Source organism: Tympanuchus pallidicinctus, unplaced genomic scaffold (assembly GCF_026119805.1).
Source record: "Tympanuchus pallidicinctus isolate F22 unplaced genomic scaffold, pur_lepc_1.0 scaffold12, whole genome shotgun sequence".
Taxonomy (NCBI): domain Eukaryota; kingdom Metazoa; phylum Chordata; class Aves; order Galliformes; family Phasianidae; genus Tympanuchus; species Tympanuchus pallidicinctus.
Window position 1 is genome coordinate 19356594 of NW_026294637.1, and position 19573 is coordinate 19376166.

At 47.4% G+C, this 19573-nt stretch overlaps 1 protein-coding gene across 1 annotated transcript in view; it reads right to left on the minus strand.

Annotated features, from left to right (window-relative positions):
• Positions 1–19573, minus strand: part of ZNF592 (zinc finger protein 592) — a 33976-nt gene extending 14403 nt beyond the window's left edge. The window contains exons 1-4 of the mRNA XM_052671599.1: positions 19475–19573; positions 18583–18694; positions 12655–15002; positions 2303–2481 (exon numbers count right to left, since the gene is read on the minus strand). Of these exons, the coding sequence (XP_052527559.1) occupies positions 2303–2481; positions 12655–14994 (2519 nt within the window). The 5' untranslated portion in view covers positions 14995–15002; positions 18583–18694; positions 19475–19573. The remainder of the gene's footprint in view (positions 1–2302; positions 2482–12654; positions 15003–18582; positions 18695–19474) is intronic.

Here is a 19573-nt window from a genome sequence, read left to right on the forward strand (position 1 = left end):
ATAAAGATTGAGGGGATGAAATAATTACTAACTCAGGGTCAAACGATCACAAGTTAATTTAATTTACAGTAAATGGAAGTTTAAACAAAAGCCACTTTGTAATCAAGAATCTCAGTGCCAGAAAGATGAACTTCAATAAAGTAAACTAATTAGCAGAGCAAAGTGGATGGAGGATGTCAGAGGCTTGCCATGTAATTTCTGTAAATTGTGAATTCTGCTATAATCCAAGCATGAGGAGAAGACTCTAGGAGAGCCTCAGGGCAAGGAAGGGTGCTGTATGAGTCTTGGAAAGAATCCTGCGAGGGAAGATAAGGCTACATGATGTTGTCTTAACCTCTGCATATCTCTTATCCTGCCAGCATCCAGCTCCTGAACTCTCCAAACAGCAGCAAGCAGGAAAATGTGCGCCATGCGGTCAGTGGGGAGCAGTGGGAGAGGTGGGGAGGTGACACTTGGAGCCTGGCAGCACTTCGGGCAGGCTTGTTGATTTTCATGTTAAAATGCAGAAAACCCTCCTCATCTGCAATGCAATCACTAGCCGTGACCAAAACCTGAATTCAAATAATCCTACTCCAAACTTAATTGGACACGCTGGGATATCAGCAGAAAAGGAGACAGAACAAGGGCTGATCAGAAAAGCAGCAAAAGGTATGCATCAGAAATCCAAGGAGAGCGGAGACACGTTGTGGAGAAGCAAGAGTTGAGCTGACCCTGGGCACGATTTCAGAGAAACCCTTGGCTTCTCAGCACTGCAAGTAATGAAAAGGAAGGGAAAGAACAAAAGTTGCTACGTGACCATAAGACAGATGCCACGGATTATCTAGATTTGGTTCTACAACTTGAATTTATTTCTTCTGTTTTCAACAATTGCAACGATGCCAGTCCGGCAGTGGAGACAGGAAGGATGACAGGATGGCACAGCCACTGCTTCCCTATCTGCTGGGTTCAGTTGCCAAAGATGAGCACCAGCAGACACCAATTAAAGAAAAGTAACTTTTGGAGAAGTTGGTAAAAGCTAACAAACCCCCCATAAGTACCATTCCTGAACTCTGCCTTGTTTCAGACATTCATTAATGCTCCCAGCGCAAAAAGCAAATATTTGTTAGACATCTGCGGAAGGATGGAAGCTGGCATTGCTGATAAGGATTAAGAAGGCATCATAAAAATATTATAAATCTGGAATTAATCATGCTTTAAAAAAATGCGAGGGCACACACTTAAGAAGCAGAACCGACCTCTGCTGTAGACTGAGAGCCCAACAGCTAGGAGCAGAAGAGTAAGGACTAATGGTGACAAGCAACTGCACCAAAGCCAGGGCTCATTTTCTGACATCTTCTCCCAACCCCTTTTTTCAACATTCCTCCTTCTCCAAAATTAATTCCTTTTTCAAACAGCCACAGTATCACAGCCATTTAATTTGAGACGGAATTAATTCTTTGTTGTGGGCTATGCCTCCTCTAATCAGATCCACATTAAAAAAAAAAAAACACCAAAAAACTATCTGTATGTAATTAAATTCAGGATCAGTTGGATATGTCTCTTTTCTCTGTGATTGAAAGAAACTGCCCTTGAAAACTTCAGTGTGATTTCAGAAGAAGCCACAGAGCGCAGGCTTCCCCAGTTGGCAGACATTTTAAAAGAACAGCTCGAGCGCAGGAATCGCCCTGTTTCCTGCACACGCCGTGGTACTTAACAGCAAACAGAGAAAAAGCTGAATTCTACGGAATCCTGGAAGGTCACCCAGTCCATCGCTCATCTGCCAGGTAAATCATCTGCATCTACACACAGAAAGCAGGAAAAGCTTGTGGGGGAACGTAACGTCTTTTATTAAAGCAATCAATTTGGCTGCAGCAACGACAACGCAAGCGCACACAGCACCACGTCCAGAGCCTTGGGAGCCTTCCCCCATTCCTCTCAGCTCACGGTAAGAGCCTGGAGATAAAATAACCTACAAAGTGCATCCCTCAATCCCTGACAACTGACATGCGCTCAGTCCTCCGAGAGATGTGGAGGATTAAGATCTGCAATCTTTTGGTTGTGAGCAGCAATCTTGAGGGACCACCTGTGACCAGAGGTGATGCCAGCGCCTTTCAACTTAAAGCTGCCTCAAAATCACGTCTGCTCTCCGAAACCTCCCCTTAAATCCACTGAGTCATTTCCCATTTCAAAGGCGCTTCATCCCACAGAAAACCACGCCGGTTCTGTGTTACATCCTCTTCAGTTTCTGCTTTAAGGAAGATTTCCAAAACCTTTATCCGGTTTCCCACTCCCTCCTGCCCCTTCAGCTTTAAACTCCACAAACCTGAAGCCGACTTTGCGGGAGTAATGCAGGCAGTTCTCTTTGACGTGGGTTTGGAAATAGGCGGAGCGGCAGACAGCCCCGCACTCGGGGCAGCAGTACGGCGACTTGTGAGCGTGGATCCTCTGGTGGGCGCAGTAGCTGCACTGGTTGGGCAGCATCATCTGGCACACCTGGCACGTCTGAGGGAAGAAAGGTTGCAGCAGTTAGTTACTCTCTGTTTGACTCTTCCCAGCCCAGGAATCTTTCGGGTTTAGAGGAGCACCCAGCTTCTTCTCCTGCCCGCCTGCTCTTTGCAGTCACTGCTTTCATTCCAGCAATGAGACATTTGAGATGGAAAGTACCCCCAGACTGCATCAAAATCATTGAAAACCAGAAGAACCTCCCGGTCCTACAACTCAAAACACATACTGCGAAACTCAGCACAGAGCTGACGGATGGCAGCCTTCTCCCCAAAACCACCTTTCTGCCTTTCACGATATTTCTCCGAACCAGACTGAATCTCAGCTTCTGAGGAACACAAGCCGCGTGTGCAGCAATGTGCAGTGAGAATTCTTGATACTCTGGCATTACAAATGATGCAAAGATGTTTTGTCTCCGTTTCAGTGTCCTTTTTTTTCCTTGTTGTTGGAAGGGCTGCACTCAACAGCACTACGGATTTATTTCTCGCTTACAGATTTACAGATTTACTTCCTCATTTACTTGATACGTAAAGTTTAGCACCCCGTCAGTATGCACGTGGACAGCTGTAGCAGATACCTCTGGGAGCTAAAACTCTCCTCTGTCATCAGTAAGTCCATGCAAGATCACTCCACTGCTCCTAACACGACCATAAGAACGAGCTGCAGCAAGCAGCCAATGATGAGTTATCAAAGCACGAAACTGAACTGCGTAATTTCTTCTGCACTGTCCAATATACTGAAAGTAACAGAAAACACCATTTATATTAAAACACAAAGCTAGAACAAATCCAAGATGGCTCACTATGAGCAGAGGACAGATTAAGAAATCAGGCTCCAGAGAAGCAGGAAACTTCAGAACTTGCCAAGCAATCCAAAAGCCACAGTCTGAGGTGTTGCAGATTGAATCTGAAGCAGGAAGGGTCTCCGTAGGAGAGAAAAAACCGTAAAGAAGAAACTGCTGCAGGACCCCCATGCACACCGATGGCAGGACAACATCAGCCCTTCCCAAATGCTGGAGGAGCCCCTGATTCCAAAAGGAGCTGCAGCAACACTGAGCCATCACCTGAACCCATAAATAGGAAATTAAAACATCCCCGGGACCTCTAGGCAAGGAGTATTTTGAGAGTGCTTTGGTCAGCAGTTAAAGGGTGAGCTACAAGTAAGAATTAATGTTCAGGGCAGTCTGAGCTGTCATTGTCTTTTATGGCATTTTTTCCTAACTGATTTGTGCTGGGAAACGAAGCTTTTTGGCATGGTTAGAAGAGGGCTTCTCAACTTTGATCCCTCCCAGTATTTAGAGCAGACTCAGCACAAACAGGAGGAGAAGGCCACCTTTGCCCCTGTAGCAGAGCAAGAAATACTTTCTCACCAGATCCAAAAAACTGCCTCATTGAGGCTGGCTACATTTCGATTTTAGCTAGCAAGGGACATCAACACCAACTGCTAATTTCTTTAGGCTCTGCAAGAACCACACAATACGGGAATAAAGAGCAAGACACAGGGAAGATAAGGTGCAATTAACACACTGTGTCTGAGGGTGCAGCTGGAGAAACACCTGCCCCAACACAGCGCTCCATAGGGGCATGGAACACTGAGCCTCTGTACAACAAGCAGGGGCTGCCCACTAAGAACTGCATGGAGAAGTGGCCGAGCAAAATGACAGCAGGTCATATTTACTTCTCCACGGAATCCAAGTGATGCCAGAGGAAAGAGCAGCCTTTATGGCACGCACCAAGTGACAGCCTGCCCGCTGAGCACTGCCACCACAGCCAGCAGGTCTGCGAGAGCAGCGCAGTGCTCAGCAACAGTCACACCAAACAAAGCAGATGTCAGGAATTAATAAAATTAAGATGACACCAAACAACATCATCCTGGAGACTGAGCGGCTTTTTCTCCTTTTACAACACGCCTGCTTTGTAACTTGGTTCCAGATGTCACATTTTTATCTCTGAGTTTTCCATGACTCTTCAAAGAAGTCTGGCAGCAATTTGAGACATTCATTAGTCAGTTATTTCTAAAGCATGTTACCAGGATATGATTTGAATTGTGTAATGTCTGTGTTTCTCACATGCTCCCATAACTTATGCTTTAATCAAGAGTTATTTGCTGCAAGTTTTATATAGCTCCAGTTTGCCTGCCACACAGCACTCAGGCTTTTCTTCTTCCAGAACTCACATCCACACAGACAGGAAAACACTCAGAAGCTCTGCCACTTCAGAACACTTGATTTTATTCCCATTTCTATTTATTAGCTTCTTCAGAAGGGGGGAAAAAAAAAAAGCCAACAAAACCAACAGCAGCTGAAGCAAAGTGAAGCACAGAAAGCTGCATCAGCCCAAGCCTTCTGGCGTGGAAAGCACAACCCCAGAGCCACAGAGGTGTTTGTGAATCACAGTCTGGAGTTAAAGCCCAGTTTTGCTCAGGAAAATGCCTGCAAAGAGATGACACCACTGACCTTCTGCCGCCCTGAAACAACTGCAGGAAGGACTCTGAGCCACAGCAGATCCATTTACGAGTGTGCTCCCTCCCAGCCCAGCTGCGCACAGCAAGCTAGAGCAGAAAGTCACAGCAATCTCCCTTCTCACACGCAGGCATCACCATGAAATGCCCTCAGTCCATTTTCTCGCTCAGCTGAAGCCCACACCCAGCTAGGGCAGGGTCCCCATTAACACCCCACTGGAAGCTGAACCTGGGGCACAAAACGCTTTGCTTTCACTTACTGCTGATGCAAACTGAAAGCGAACCAGCTTCAGTGCAAGCAGAGATGATTTACACTAGTTTTAGATCCTCTTCACTGCTGTAGAGTTAAAGGATGCTGACAAAATTCACATTTAAGAGATGCCCCCAGACCACAGAAGTCCTCCTTAACACAAGCACCGCAGAGCTGCAGCAGAGACCATGGAGCTGTGCTGACAGCAAGGCACGGAATCTGGACTACAGAAGAGGAAAATCTGCAGAAGGCTAACAAAAAAAAGTAAAAAATTAATGAGAAAAAAAAAAAAGATGAAGAGTGAAACAAGTGGGAAACAGAAGTGATATTTTTGGAATGCAAATGTTTTAAAGAGCCCTTGTTCTTTATATATTAAAACCAAAATCCCCCACCAGAGGCATCTGCTTTAATACAGAAGGGGCACCCGAGGCATCCCAGTTACAGCACTGCAATAGAGAGTAACAGGATGCTTCTGCTCTAAAAAAAAGACAAGCATGGAATTAGTACTTCAAAAGTTCACCTTTAACTCTGCACTGGCTTTCCCTTAATGCCTCACTGGGACGAGGACCAGCAGCCTGCACCTCTAGCACGCTCAGTGCGGAGCTGGGTGACGCAGCTCTGGCAGCACAGCGTTCAGCAACACGCAGCCCCAGCACACCAGCTCTGCACCTCCTGCCCGCCATCCACTGGCCTAACTCTTTGTTGGCCCATCCTACAGCCAATCAAGCCAGCCAGAGATCTGCACAGCTATTTTGGCTTGGATTACTTTGATAGTGTGAGCAGAAGTGGCCTGCAGAGAACTTCTTCTGTGGGCTTCACGATAGCTAAGAAGCTTCCCTTCCCAAGGCTCTCTCTAAATAGCTATGTATCATTTCACTAGCATGTTCAACTTACAGGTGAAAAAGAAAAAATACATATATAATAGAAACTTAGTTATTAGTTAAAAGAGAGATCTAGACCCAAACTGACACCTTCCAGTCAAGTAAGGGAACATGCATCAAGTCCAAGCCTAAGTATCCCATATATAGACAATGCTGCATCAAATAAACCTAATTCTCAACTTTCTCAGTCTATAGTCTTTTCTCCTCACAACCTCAGCCACAGTTTTAAGAATTTCAGTTTCTGTGTCATTTCTTTTGACCCACAGACTGCCCGCTGTCCCCCTTGTGTTGCAAAACCAGAACTCCCAGTTGCTAAAATCCCCTACTGAATGACACTGGGCTTTCACATCCTCACTTTCCCATCGCTTCTACAACCCCTAACGTTACACAGCACGTGTCTCCTCTCCCTTCTTATGACAGCCCTCCATCAGCAGCAATGCACATCAGTCTCTAAGCTCCGCTTCTTTTTTCTCACCCTGCACCTCCTTACACCTCACATCCTATCAAAGATAGCATCACAGCTGTCCAAATGTCACTTCTGCTAGCATCTTTATCCACTACTTTGCTTTTTCACCAACTCCCTTCATACATGACCAGTCAAGTAGTTGCTAATATCAGCAACAACACTTCAGCCCTCCCTCCAGAAGGTAGATGCATTCTTCTCCATCAAGATGATGAAAGGCATGGAGCACTTCTGCTGCGAAGAGTGGCTGAGGGAGTTGCGACTTCAGCCTGGGAGAGGAGGCTCAGGGGAGTCTCAGCCATAAACACCTGCAGGAAGGTACAGAGAAGAAAGAGCCAGGCTCCTTACCATGGTGCCAGGACAAGAAGCACTGGACACAAACTGGAGCAAAGCAGGTGCCCTCTGACCATCAGGGACCATCGCTTCTCTGCTGTGCAGGCGATGGAGCATCGGCACGGGATGCCTAATGAGGCTGTGGAGTCTCTTCATTGGAGACCTTCAAAAGCCAGGACACGGGCCTGGGCACCCTGCTCTGAGGTCCCTGCTGGGGCAGGCATGGTGAGCCAGCGGTCCCTTCCAAACCAAATGATTTGTGTCTCTTTCAAAGAGATCCTTGAAGAGGTCTGAGTCTTCTCTCCTGGAGTGTAGCAGGTTTGTCCTTCCCCCCTGCCTCTGCCCTCAGGATCCTGAACTCCACCATCTCACGGATGCCACAGCCAAGGCTTCCTGCAACCTTCACATTCCCACATTATTTATGATTACGAGATCCAGAGTGTCTTTCCCCCCCCAGTCCCCCTTTCTCTGGAGCCAGGGGATGCCACCCAGAGAACTGGGTGGCTGCAGCCCCCCTTAAGGCCCTGCAGACGTGAGGCTACTTCTAACACCAGCTTGTTCTTCCCATCAGCCCGCAGTGAGGAGCCACCACCACATCACCCTTAGCAATCTCCTGTTAATCTCAACCCACCACCGGGCAGAGCTTCACGCCTTCCAGCTGCTTTCACAGAAGACAACAACTCCTTCATTTTGTCTTGCCAGCCCGTCCTTCCAAAAGGGCCCACGTCCCTCCATCGCAGGACTCCAGTTGCTGGAGGCCTTCTTTCTGCTGCCAGAAGCCATCAGCTTACAGCCTTCTCTTCTCCCCTAGCATCTCCTCATCCCAAAGCACTGCTTTGGCCTGAGGGCACCAAGTCTCACTCCTACCCTGCCATTTCATCTCTCTGCCTGCTTCCTTCCCTCAACATGCTTTCATCATAACATCCTCCAGCCCTTTGCTTCCATAAAAAACCAGAGGGAAAACATCCATATAAAACAAAAATCAGTACCTAAGGATTGCATTCATTGCCTTTGCTTTGGGAGATGGAGAAAGCACTGCTTTACAGCACCAGAGGCATTTTTATTGACTTTCAATCCTCTTGCTTTCCAAATTAAAACACGAGCATGCAGGGGAACAAGAAAAAGAAGGAAAAAAAAACAAAAAAAAAAACCGAAGAAATAGCAGAGATATGGCTGCTTTCTTACTTGCCTTTACTGCTGGGAAATTACCATTGCAGCATGTGGTTTTACTAGCTTCTGGCAGGTTTTAGCCAATAAATTATAAAACATTGATTTAAGGGGGGGAAGGAAGGAGAAACAAAAAAAGACAGCAATAAAATTGCTTTTAAGTAGCTCCAGTGTAGGTGATGCATAAACAGGATACGTCATTACTCAGTGAAAAATTCTTACTGGACACATAAAAGACACAAAAAAAAAAAAAAAAGAAAAGAAGGGGAAAGAACAAAAGCACAAAGGTGAAAGAAAATTCAGAGGTCCTTAGTTCATATTCTGTACTTCATTTTGTACTTATCTTGGCTATCTCAATGGATTTTGGGTGGTGAACTCACAAAAGAAAAACAATGCATATGAAACTTCTCTGCTGTTGATGACGCTCAAGAGAATCAGAACGTACCTGGAATTTTTGCACACATTATTCTGTGATGTGAGTCTCTTCTCACATCAACATAGCCTGTAGGTTTGAAAAGCTCTACTATTTAAACATCACACTGAATACACAGAGCAAGTGTGTGCGAAGCTGCTGTAAGGAAAAGCAAATCTATACTGAGCACATCAGGAGCTGCATGATTTCTTTTTTCTTCATCTTGAGTTCGAGCTCAGTTCTGAACAGGCTACAAGAGCTGTCTGATGCTGACAAGCCACTTCTGGTGATCCCTGCAAGTAGAGAAAGCTCTTCATTTCTGAAGATATAATTCCTGTAAGACAGTAAGTGCCACAGCCCTCACATTATGCCCAATACGGTGCTGAAGGAGAGCCGTCATAACTTATCATATCTTTATCAGGCTGAACTCATAAAAGTCTTCTGATTTCCCCTCATACTATCATAATTCCAACTCCTCGCTCATTTTTCATTTATTCCAGTTTATTTCTGATAATTCAGGACCACAAATGAGGTCCTGACTGGTACTGCAGGTTAACACAAATCCCGTGCATGATCATGCCACCTTGGTCATCCAGAGTCTTCTTGAGACCAAACATTCTGACTCTCAATTGCTTCATCCTGTTCCTACTCTGTCTTCATGATCATCAAGGTCCTCCTGTAAAGCATTCCCAGCTTTCCACAATAGCTTCTTATCTTGTTGGTTCAGCAAATTTTATCTACACATACACCAAAAATGAATTATAGAACATATGTATGAATCAGCTCACTTTGGCATCATCTAGCATATATTTAATTATGCTTGCCTCAACAACAACAACTCGCTCTTGAACATAATGCTACAGTAGTCAGTCCAAACAGCTCTGAAGTTACAAGAAACATCTGCCATCATGGTTGAGCATCTGGACCAACACAGTATCTAAAGGCAGCGTGACATCTGGTGAGCAAAATCCAACCTACCAAATACTCGAGATTCCATTTCTTGTAATTCTGCAAAAGAACAGCAGAACAGTAAACAGATCTCATCAAACTCATGAAAATTCCAAGTCTTACAAGTCTCCAAAAAAAGGAGAAATGACAGTGATCCACTGATATGATCCACTCAAAGACATGATGTAATTAACCAACGGTCTACAATGTAACATTACGGTAAAGCTCTCCTCAATCATTTCTCTGAAGGTCTTTCCATTCCACCTTCCCAAGCATGGTCGCCCTCTCTTCCTCACAGCTGCTCCTCATCTCCTCTTCCCTCTATTGTTCAGACCACATTCATCCCCCCTCTTCCAAAAGAGCTGGGATATGTTGAAGTCATTCCCATTTTGGCCCCTCCTAGGAAACTCATTTACCCGTTATCAGTCCCATTAATATGGACTTTACCCAAGGCCATTCAGAGAGATAATACAAAGTTTGTTCCAAACCACTGACAGGAACGAACAGTAAACTCAATCATCTTATTTCCCCTATAAACAGACAGAGGAAACACAAATATGTCCAAATAATTCACCAATTAGAAATTCCGATCAAGGTGAGAAGTCTTAAGTGTGGATAAATAGGATAAGTTTCCATGTGGAACAAAGCCAGCTTAAGCCATTCTCCCTCTCCAATCCAATCATTCCTGCCTCTCACTGCAGCTTGCTCACCCTTTGGTCATATCACTGCAACGTGGAACAGAGTAAATGAAAATACTGTCTTAAGTACAAGATTTGTTTCTTCCAGTCAACCCTATTGGATAAGACACCTTCAAAACAAGGTGGCATCCCTGTTTTGTGCTGTCTGGAAAGCAATTAAAAAAAATGAAATTATTTTTGTACGGTTTTTTGGTTTGAGATAAAAGCACCATAACTGAGTATTTCAAAGCCTGCTCACTTCCTCAGGTTTTGCTCACACTAGATGCACACATATTACAGTCAGTATTAGAGATTTAGTATCATTAAAATAAAAAAAATTAAACCTAGCTTATCTTTAATGGGAAAGGGGTCTCCATCTTCCAGTACAGACTGAGGAGCTGTAAATACTCCACATTTACCCCTCATTATCAGCCAACAGTGTCAGCTCTTTCCTTTCCGCTTCTACCAACCCTGCTCAAGAATCCATGTTCTTGCATTAATCCAGAAGCAGACATCAAAAAAGTCACTGATGATAACCTTCAGGCAACAACCCAGTGGAGATCTGCTCTGCTGCGACCAAAGTTACAGCAATTTGTTATTTTTCAAAGCACGTGAGCCAAAACACAGCTTTACTTTGAATTTATCAAGATTCTCCATCTCAGGACTCAGATGCAAACTCTTCCAGTCATCTTCTAGACAATCAGTCTGTTGAGATGCGGGGAGGCGATTTGCATCTGAGGCTGTTTGCAACTGTTAGCGCCACCTCTGTGTCTCAGTGGATTGCCCTGCAACAGAGACGTGCTCCAGAACAAGCACGTGCATATGATGACGATGTGCTGAATTTGCTTGAGAGAACGATACGAAACTTATGTTGGATTTATGCTTTTACATTACCCACAGAGGGGTAAGAATTGCACGTGAATATTTCCTGTTTGACTGCCTAAGGAAGTGTTTGTGAAACTAGCTGCTCAAACATCGCCAGCTCCCATCAACATTCCTCTTTTCTTCTAACTGAAATGAAAGCTGTGACCTCAGAAATTTGCTTGACAACTCAGAAAAGCTGAGCATGGCGCCCACCTACTGCATGCACCCCCAACACCACCCCATCTCAGGAGGTATTTGGTAGGAGAGCAGAGACATAGAAGAAGGGCTCAGCACAATGCTGTAGTGAGGACACACCTGGGAGTTCAAGATAAAGCAGGGAGGAAACGGCTTTGCAAGCTTCAATATTCCCTTTCTCTTTTTTATTCCCCAGTAGTCATATTCAAAAAATCCTTCAAAAATCATCTCGCATCTAGCAAACCTGAAGTAAAAGACTTGAAGTCTTCTCTTGGTAAAGTTACAGAATAAATTATTAGACTAGTCTAAAAATACAACCAGACATTTCTCTTCAAGGAGCTTTTGAATTGACAATCCCACTACAAAAATTGGTAATAAATTTTTAATGCGACTGATTAACATTTTAGCTCACTTCGGAGCACTCAGCATCCCCTCACCTGAAAGTATTTAACTCCAGACTGCTGCTGACATTTCCTAGAAATGCATCACAGTGCAAAAACAAGTTACGGTGCTGATAGAACGCAGTGCTCACTGGCCTGCCTCGGGTAAGAAACGTGATTACAGCACACCAATCCCTTCCAGCCTTCCTGTTTCTCACCACAGAAACCATTCAGCCATAATCTATTTCTGCTGCTGCTGAATTTAAGTGAAAGATAAAGGACCTCTGTACACCCACGCAAAGCCTTGATGCTCCTGGGAGACGTTTAACGAGCAAAGGGAGGCTCTGGAGGGTGCAGAACCACAGTGGGCCGTGGCAGACTGGTGGTCTTGGTACATAATGAAGAGCATCCCCTTCCTATTCATCAGCTGGATTTTCAGAGGGGACCCAGATCCACTTGCACCTCCAATGGAATGTCTGGGAAGACGATAGAGGCCATAACAGTGCAGTGCTCACTGGAGCAAGGAAGCCACCAATGGTGCTCATGAGCCGATGAGCAGACGCTTCTTACTGCAACACAGCACCAGCTCATCCCTCTACCATCCAAAGGGAGAGAAAAAACACCAAAAAGAGCCTCCCGCCACACATACCATGCTGCCACCCTCCCAGCTAACCCTGTATACGTTTTGCCAGTCTTAAACACAGGGCCCAGTGTTTGAAGTGTTACATGAAGACTTTGGTGAGGGTTTTCCGGAGGGAAAATTCTGTTGTGCCAGATTTCCTCCAGCCAATCTTAGAGCACAAAAGCCTGCTTAAAGCACCACTCAGTACTCTTATACAACTCATTCATGGGATCTCTGATCTCCAACACCACTTTCCCTTGATGTTCAAGAGTCTCCACTGTCTCCCTACTGTCCTTTTCCTGTCGTTCCCATAATACAACACACCCTTTCAGCTGGCAAAGAGTACAAAGAAGGCAGGCAAGCAATGCTAGAACATCTCTTCAGATGCACACACGTGGGCCCGCATGTATCTCAAATGTTCCCTTCTTTTAGGCAGCGTAACTCACTTGCCATTACCATGCCTAGAGGATAGTATCTTTAAATGTAGAGATTTAATTAATAACATTAAAATGACGACTTACCAGTCTCTCATTATCTTCAGAGGTTCTCTGGTAATGAGCTGCTAAAGCAACATAATCCTGCGCCTGCTTGTTACATTCTAAACACTTAAGTCCTTGACGGATTAGTCTCAGTGGGTCCGGGTAGAGAGGCAAGGCAGGCTGCGTGTTAGTAGAAATTCCTACCCCGTTTCCTGAAGTAGCATTGGGTTTACGCGAAGGAGAGGATAAGTGCAAACTCTGAGGAGTAGAAGACGCTGAAGAGCTCGCAGAAGGTGAAAACATTTGGTCTAAGGAAATCGGTTTCATCACCAGCTGAGAACACTGCATGATAAAGCCTTTGCTCTTGTGATCTCTTGCATGTTTAAGCAAGCTACATTTATTAAAAAAAAGGAGCATAGTTGAACACTGAGTGCACATAACTTCAATATGAACGCTTCGCCTGCTATAGTGTTGAGTCAGGCTTTTCTCTAAGGCAAATGAATCCCCACATTCCAGGCAACAGTACCCAGAGGCAGGTAAATTAATACTGGTGTCAGGTGGAGGGCTAAGGTTCGGAGTATATATTGGCACCGGATTGGCACTGTGCAGCACTTTGTTGAATGCCTCCACGATGACAGGAGCAGCTTTCTTTACTTGATGCACCAGTGGCACGGACATCTGCGTCACCTGAGGCTGATTTCGCCGCTGCGCAGATGACTTCGCTGTGACAGAAGCAGCAACACTGTGGGGAACTAAATTGAGATTTGCCAAGTGCACAGCTTTGGGAAGGAGGCTGGAGGAGGTGGTCGCATTGGATGGCTGCACCACGATACCCTGCTGCTGGTGCTGCTTCTTGTTCAGCTGCTGCCCCGCGACACCAACTTTTACGGCACCACCACCGCAGTTTGGCAGCGGAGATAAAGACACAAGAGAGGTGCTATTTGCAGCAAGATCTGCTTTCAAGCCATCTGTGTAAGGGTTCGCTATGTTTGACAGCTGGATAGCTACGGTAGCCCCATTTTTGGTTGAATTCTTGCTAGCCTCGCTTTCCATTGCTGCACTAGTGTCAGGGGAAGGGAAAGATTTGATGAATTCTTCAGCAGATGAGGTTTCCAGAGGTGATTCTTCCAAAGACTTGCCCAACTCATCACTTTCTGGCAAAATTCTAGTTACAGTTCTTTTAATTTCACCAGAGGAGGTCTTGATAGTCTTGATTCTAACTTTGGGAATAGCTGGTGGAGAGCTGGCTGCCATGGAAGGAGAGCCCTTCCCACTGCTGTCACTGCACACGCTTCGGGGGCTCTCAGGCTGCTTGCTGGCCTTCCTCACCACTTCTAAGGGGCTCCGTGGACTCTTTGGTGACTTGGGCATTTTTGGACTTCCTTTTGTCCCATCTTTAAAAGGACCGGGTTCCTTTATAAGGTTTGGCTGATCGCCTTTGGGAATACACGCAACCTTTTTGGCCTGAAGAGCAACCAGCGCAGCCACGCAGGATGACAACTTTGAGTGAGTTGGCTTTAACCTCTGGCGAGGCGGTACCGATGAAGACAAGCTCAGCTCAGGCACAGACCCTTTATCTTCTCCTAAATTACTGTGAGGGAGCTCTCCAAACACCAAGCCTTCTCCAAGGAAGCTATTGGTATCTACCAAGTCCTTTCCTGACTCCACAAACCTCTCAGTTGCTTTGTCTTGCTGTCTCCTGCTCATTTCCAGCCTGCTCTCTGGCTGGAAGTGGATCTCCATCTTTTGTTCCTTTTTACAATATTGATCAAACATGCTTAATTCGGGCTCTGGTACCTTCCTGAAGTGATCCAATACTGAAGCTCCTGTTGGCATATACATTGAAGGAGGTGGAAAATACGGAGTTTGAGCATGTTTGGGTTTATCACCAATACTATTCTCTTTGAATGTATCCTCTGGCTCAGGGCTGGAAATGGGGCTAAACTGACTAAAAGTTGGCAAAGGCTCTGACTTGGACTGGTCCAGTTTTTCAGAGTAACTTCTTGAGCTGTCACCATTAATAAAAGTCGACTCAAACTTCCCATAATTATGCACCAAAGCATGAGCCTCTGCTGGCAGATCAGACCCGCGAAACCCATTGTGTAGCAGCCCAGCCCCGAGGTGATTCCCCTCCTTTTCCGCCTCAAAGGACTCCTGGCGACTTGTGTTCTTCACAATAACACTCACAACAGGAGCATCGGAGGGGGGCAAGGCGTGGGATAAGGACACGTTCTCATCTACACAGATTCCTGATGACTTCAGGTGATTCTCGTTCTCTTCCCCAGCTGATGGAATGGTCTCCTTGGCATCAAGGCTAGTTGGATCAGGGATGTCAAAAGCAGCCAAGAGGTCATCAAAGTCTGGGGTTTTCATGTCCCCCATAGTGAAAGCTGCAATTAAAAGCAAAATACTTTGTCAGGTATATTTCTCTCAAGGACAAACCTCGTAAGGTGTCCGTGCACGCAAGTCAAACACAAACACAAGTACCCAAAACATTAACACATCTAGGGACGTCTGCTGCAGACACTTCAGCTTCCATTTCAACTGCTCCAAGACTGACTGTTTACACAACAGATACCAGCTCTGTGGGGCTTAGCTTCCTTAGCACAAAGGTATTCAGGCCAAGAAAGCTCCCTAGGGAAGGGGAAATGACATTCTGCCTTCTGCAGGCCCACCAACAGCTGGTATCAATTCAAGCTGCAGCCACCAGGCTATTTTCACACAATCAAGGGTCTCCCACTAGCTTTAGTTTTTAACTGCTGCCTTGTCTTCACCCTTGAGATGCAGAGGCAGTTGACAAGTGACAGGAGCTATTCAAATCCTGTCTCACACAACTTGTCTGCTCCAGAGTTGTTCAAAGCACTACAAGAAAAGCAGTGGGAGACAGTAGCACCTCACCGACCCTGGTCCATCAAGTCCATGTAGAGGACATTCTTTCACCCATACCTTACAGCTCCAAGAATAACTGTCATCACAAACCTCAACAGAAAAGATTCTGAAATGCATTACTGCATTAGTGGCTGTTTTAGGCTTTTTTTTTTTTTTTTTTTTTTTTTTTTGGAGGGGTGGACGGAGGGGGAAGTTGGGGTTGTGAGGGGGGGAGGGCGTGCAGGGAGGGGCAGGGAAGAAAAGGAGAGCTAAAAAGCAACAGTGACTGCTGATTTCTCCAGAGATTGTTGTATGTGAAGAATTCAGTCCTGCTTCAAGGAAGAAAGCAGGAAGTAAACAGGTGGCCCGTAAGAAATAAGCCTGAAAGGTGAGATGTCTTCCTACCCAGGGTAATTTAAATAATACAAGTCTACAGTAAATATTTCAGTACAACAGCTCAAAGCACTGTAAACCAAGCAGGGGATATCCGAATCAGGAAGCAATCCTTAATTAGGTAATGATGCCACCAGGCAAAATGGCCCATAGACAGAGTAAAGGATTGTATCCAAATCATAACAAGAAATGACATTCCCAGACAGCTCTGCTCAGAAGCCCTCCAGAAGGGAGTGGGGCTTAAACAGAGACCTGCAACAACAATAATCAAGCTCTGAGCAGATCCACGATGAAAACTGACAGCACAGAATCACTTGCACATTTCATTACTATAAGGAATACTGGATTTGCCTGCACATCTAACCAAAACACTGGTGCAATATATAGGCTTCCTGGACATTTAATAAGCTATTATTTTAAGACTTTTCATTTTAAAACCGCATTTGTATGAGCTGAAGTATACAGGGAGGAAAAAAGTCAAGGAGCACCCACAGGCATAGCAACTCCTGCCACACTCACTTCATTTGGGCTGCATCAGCACTGCCAAAGCCAGCAGCAAGTGTGGGAGATGGAAGGGGTGGCGAGAGCCCAAGAGAAGGGGGAAGAGCTGGGAGCAGAGGTGCAGGCAGAGAGCAGAGTCTGGACAAGGCAGAAGGCAGAAAAGCAGCTGTATGATACCTTCCCAAAAGGCTGGAAGTCACTGATTTCAGACTGCCTTTTTTTTTTTTTCTAAATAAACTCAGTCACAAATAGCAAAGTTCGTCAAACATCACTCAGAAACCAAACAAAACATTCCCAGCACCAGCAGTCTGCCAGGTGGAGGTACAATTTGTAGAATTGGGCCAGCAGCAATCACTACAGCACAGAACAGGAAGGCATGCTGGTTCTAGAGCATTAGCTCAGTCATGCCTATAGACAAGCCTTGGAGGTGTTGCTTAGGTTAATCTACTCCAAAACACTCTATGGAGATTTACTTGGCTTAAAAGTGGCTTGCTGTGGTTTAGCTTAAACTTGTTCTCATTTTTAAATTAAACCACAAATATGAATGTCCATAGAGGGCTCTGCAACAATTTACAAGTCACACCCCTCAGCAAGGTAAGGCAACTGCGCCTTGAGTTAAGTCCCTGAAACCAGAAGATTATCAGCTGCTGATGATTGGAAGCAGATGGGTAATGAGTTTAGAAGCAGCATAGATTATTATAGTTGGCAAAGAGCGTGGATCTGAAACTTCCCTTTTCTTTGGGTGGGAAAACACGCGAGCTGGGCAGGAGTTAGGCATCGCTCAGCTGCTGAGATTTCTGGCGCACACAGCCCTACGTGAGGAAGACATTTCATTCCATAACCAGGAACACCCAAGTTTTATATGCTGAAAAAAAAAAAAAATCAGCTTGCCAATCACTTTTGACCATTCCCTTCTTACCCCTGCATACCTAGCCACATCTCTGGATGAATTAGTATGTTAAAACAAAAGACAAAACAAACCTGAGGTATCTGCAGCATTACAAAATAAGGTTTTCTTGGAATAAACTCTGCATTTTCAGGCTCTGCACGCATCCTTGAGCCCATCAAGAGACTACTTTCTCTAAGCCTTCTCTTAGATAGAAAACAGAAAAAGTACACTGAAGAAATTCTGCCCAGACCTTCCACAAACTGGCTTGTGTGGAAAGCAGGAATTAAGGACTTCCATCCTTATTCTATCCTTCCATTGCTAAAGATTTGCTTTAAAAACAAAGCTCGAAAGCCAGCCTTCTCTCTCTATTTGCCTGTACAAGACATGGATGTGCTCCAAGACTTGCAAAGCAATGGGACAGATCAGTAAAGCAAGCAGTGACATAGCAGCTCATAGAAGAAAGTACACATATTTCATTTCTTCAGGAGGCAGAGAATCTTGAGGTCTTTACACCATCCCAGAAATCTGTGAACTTGCTCTGGGTGCTATGGCAGAGCCCAGGGCCTTCTGGTCCAGCCAAGTTTCAGAGAATGGCTTAGGTTGGAGGAGACCTCAAAGACCACCTAGTTCTAACCCCCCTGCTGTAGGGAGGACTGCAAACTGCTAGATCAAGTGCCAGATCAGGCTGCCCATCCAACCTGGCCTCGAGCACCTCTCAGGCTAAGGCATCTATAGCTCTCAGAGCAGCCTAAGCCAGGGCCGCACTGTCCTCTCAGGGAAAAACTACCCCTGACATCTTACCTAAATCCTCCCTCTATTCCCTCCCTCGTCCTAACGCCATCTATGTAAAAAGCTGATTTCTCTCCTGCTTACAGCCTCCCTATAGACTCTGGAAGGCCGCACTGAGGTCTCCCCGCAGCCTTCTCTTGCCCAGGCTGAACACCCCCAGCTCCTCAGCCGTCTCCATACAGAGGTGCTGCAGCCCTGGCAGCATCTCCGTGCCTCCTCTGCCCCGCTCCAGCAGCTCCGCACCCTTCCTGCGCTGGGGGCCCCAGGCCTGGGCGCAGCACCGCAGCTGGGGCCTCACGAGGGCAGAGCAGAGGGGACGGTCCCCTCCCTGCCGCTGCCACCCCTCTGTTGGTGCGGCCCAGGATGCCGGTGGCTTTCCGGCCCCCGATGGACGCTGCTGCCTCGTCTGTGGCTTTCATCCACCAGAGCCACCGAGTCCTTCTCCGCAGCGCTGCTCTCAAGCAGCTCTCCGGATACTCAGTATACAAGCTCAACCTCTCCACACACCCAGAGCCCCACGCTGTACAGACCTTCTGCTCGCAGTGCTATTCCTGGGGGCTTTGGGAGATCCGCAGCGGCTCCTCTACAGACTTCGCACCAGCATGTAACATACTGCTCGAGGAGGAAGTTCAAGATTGCCACCTAATAGGAGAGCATGAAACTGCAATTACACTGAGGTTGTGCGCCTTGAAAGAACGCAATAAATATTTATAAAGCCACAAGACAACGGTTAGGTGCAATGGAAGAGCTCTGCCGAAGGCTCCGTGGGCCGAGGGCAGGCAGAGATCTCCCGGAGGGGCGCGGGGAGCGCCGGGGATGGAGGAGGAGGCGCGGGGACGGGACGGAGGAGGCCGGACGCAGAGCGCCAGCTGACATTAGGGGAGCGCGGCCGGCCGAGGGCTGTCAGAAGGAGCGCGGCCAGCCGCGGGGCCGCCGGCCGGGTTCTCAGCCGCGCAGCGCAGCGCTCGTACCGGCGCCGAACTTTTCGCAGCCCCGCGGAGGAACGCGGCGCGGGGTCACGGGGGCACTGCGCTACGGCCCGCGCCCGGCCCGCTCCGCCGCCCGCCCGCTGACAGCCGCCCCACGCGCGGGCCCGCCCGACACAAAGGCGCGGCCCCGGCCCGCCGCCCCCGCGCTGTCAGCCCGGCCCCGGCCCCGCGGCCGCACGTGGGCGGCCCCGCCGAAGTTTGTTCACCGCGGGCCTTCCGCCGCCGGGGCCGCCCCGACCAACCGGTGGCGCGGCCCGGAACCACCGCCGGCGGGGCGGCGGGGCGGCGGGCGAAACGCGGGGCTCCGGCTGCCGGGGCCGCCCGCCCTGCCTTGCCCTGCCCGCGGGGCGGCAGCACGCGGCGGCGGTGCCCGCGGGGAAGGCGGAGGGCGAGCGGCGGGGGGCGGGCCGGGGCGCGGCCGGGCGGCACTCACCCACGCGGCGCTCCTCGGCGGGCCCCGCCGCCACCGCGGCCCCGCGCAGGCCTCACCCCGCACCGGGCACCAACGGCCGCAACATGGCGGCGGCGGCGG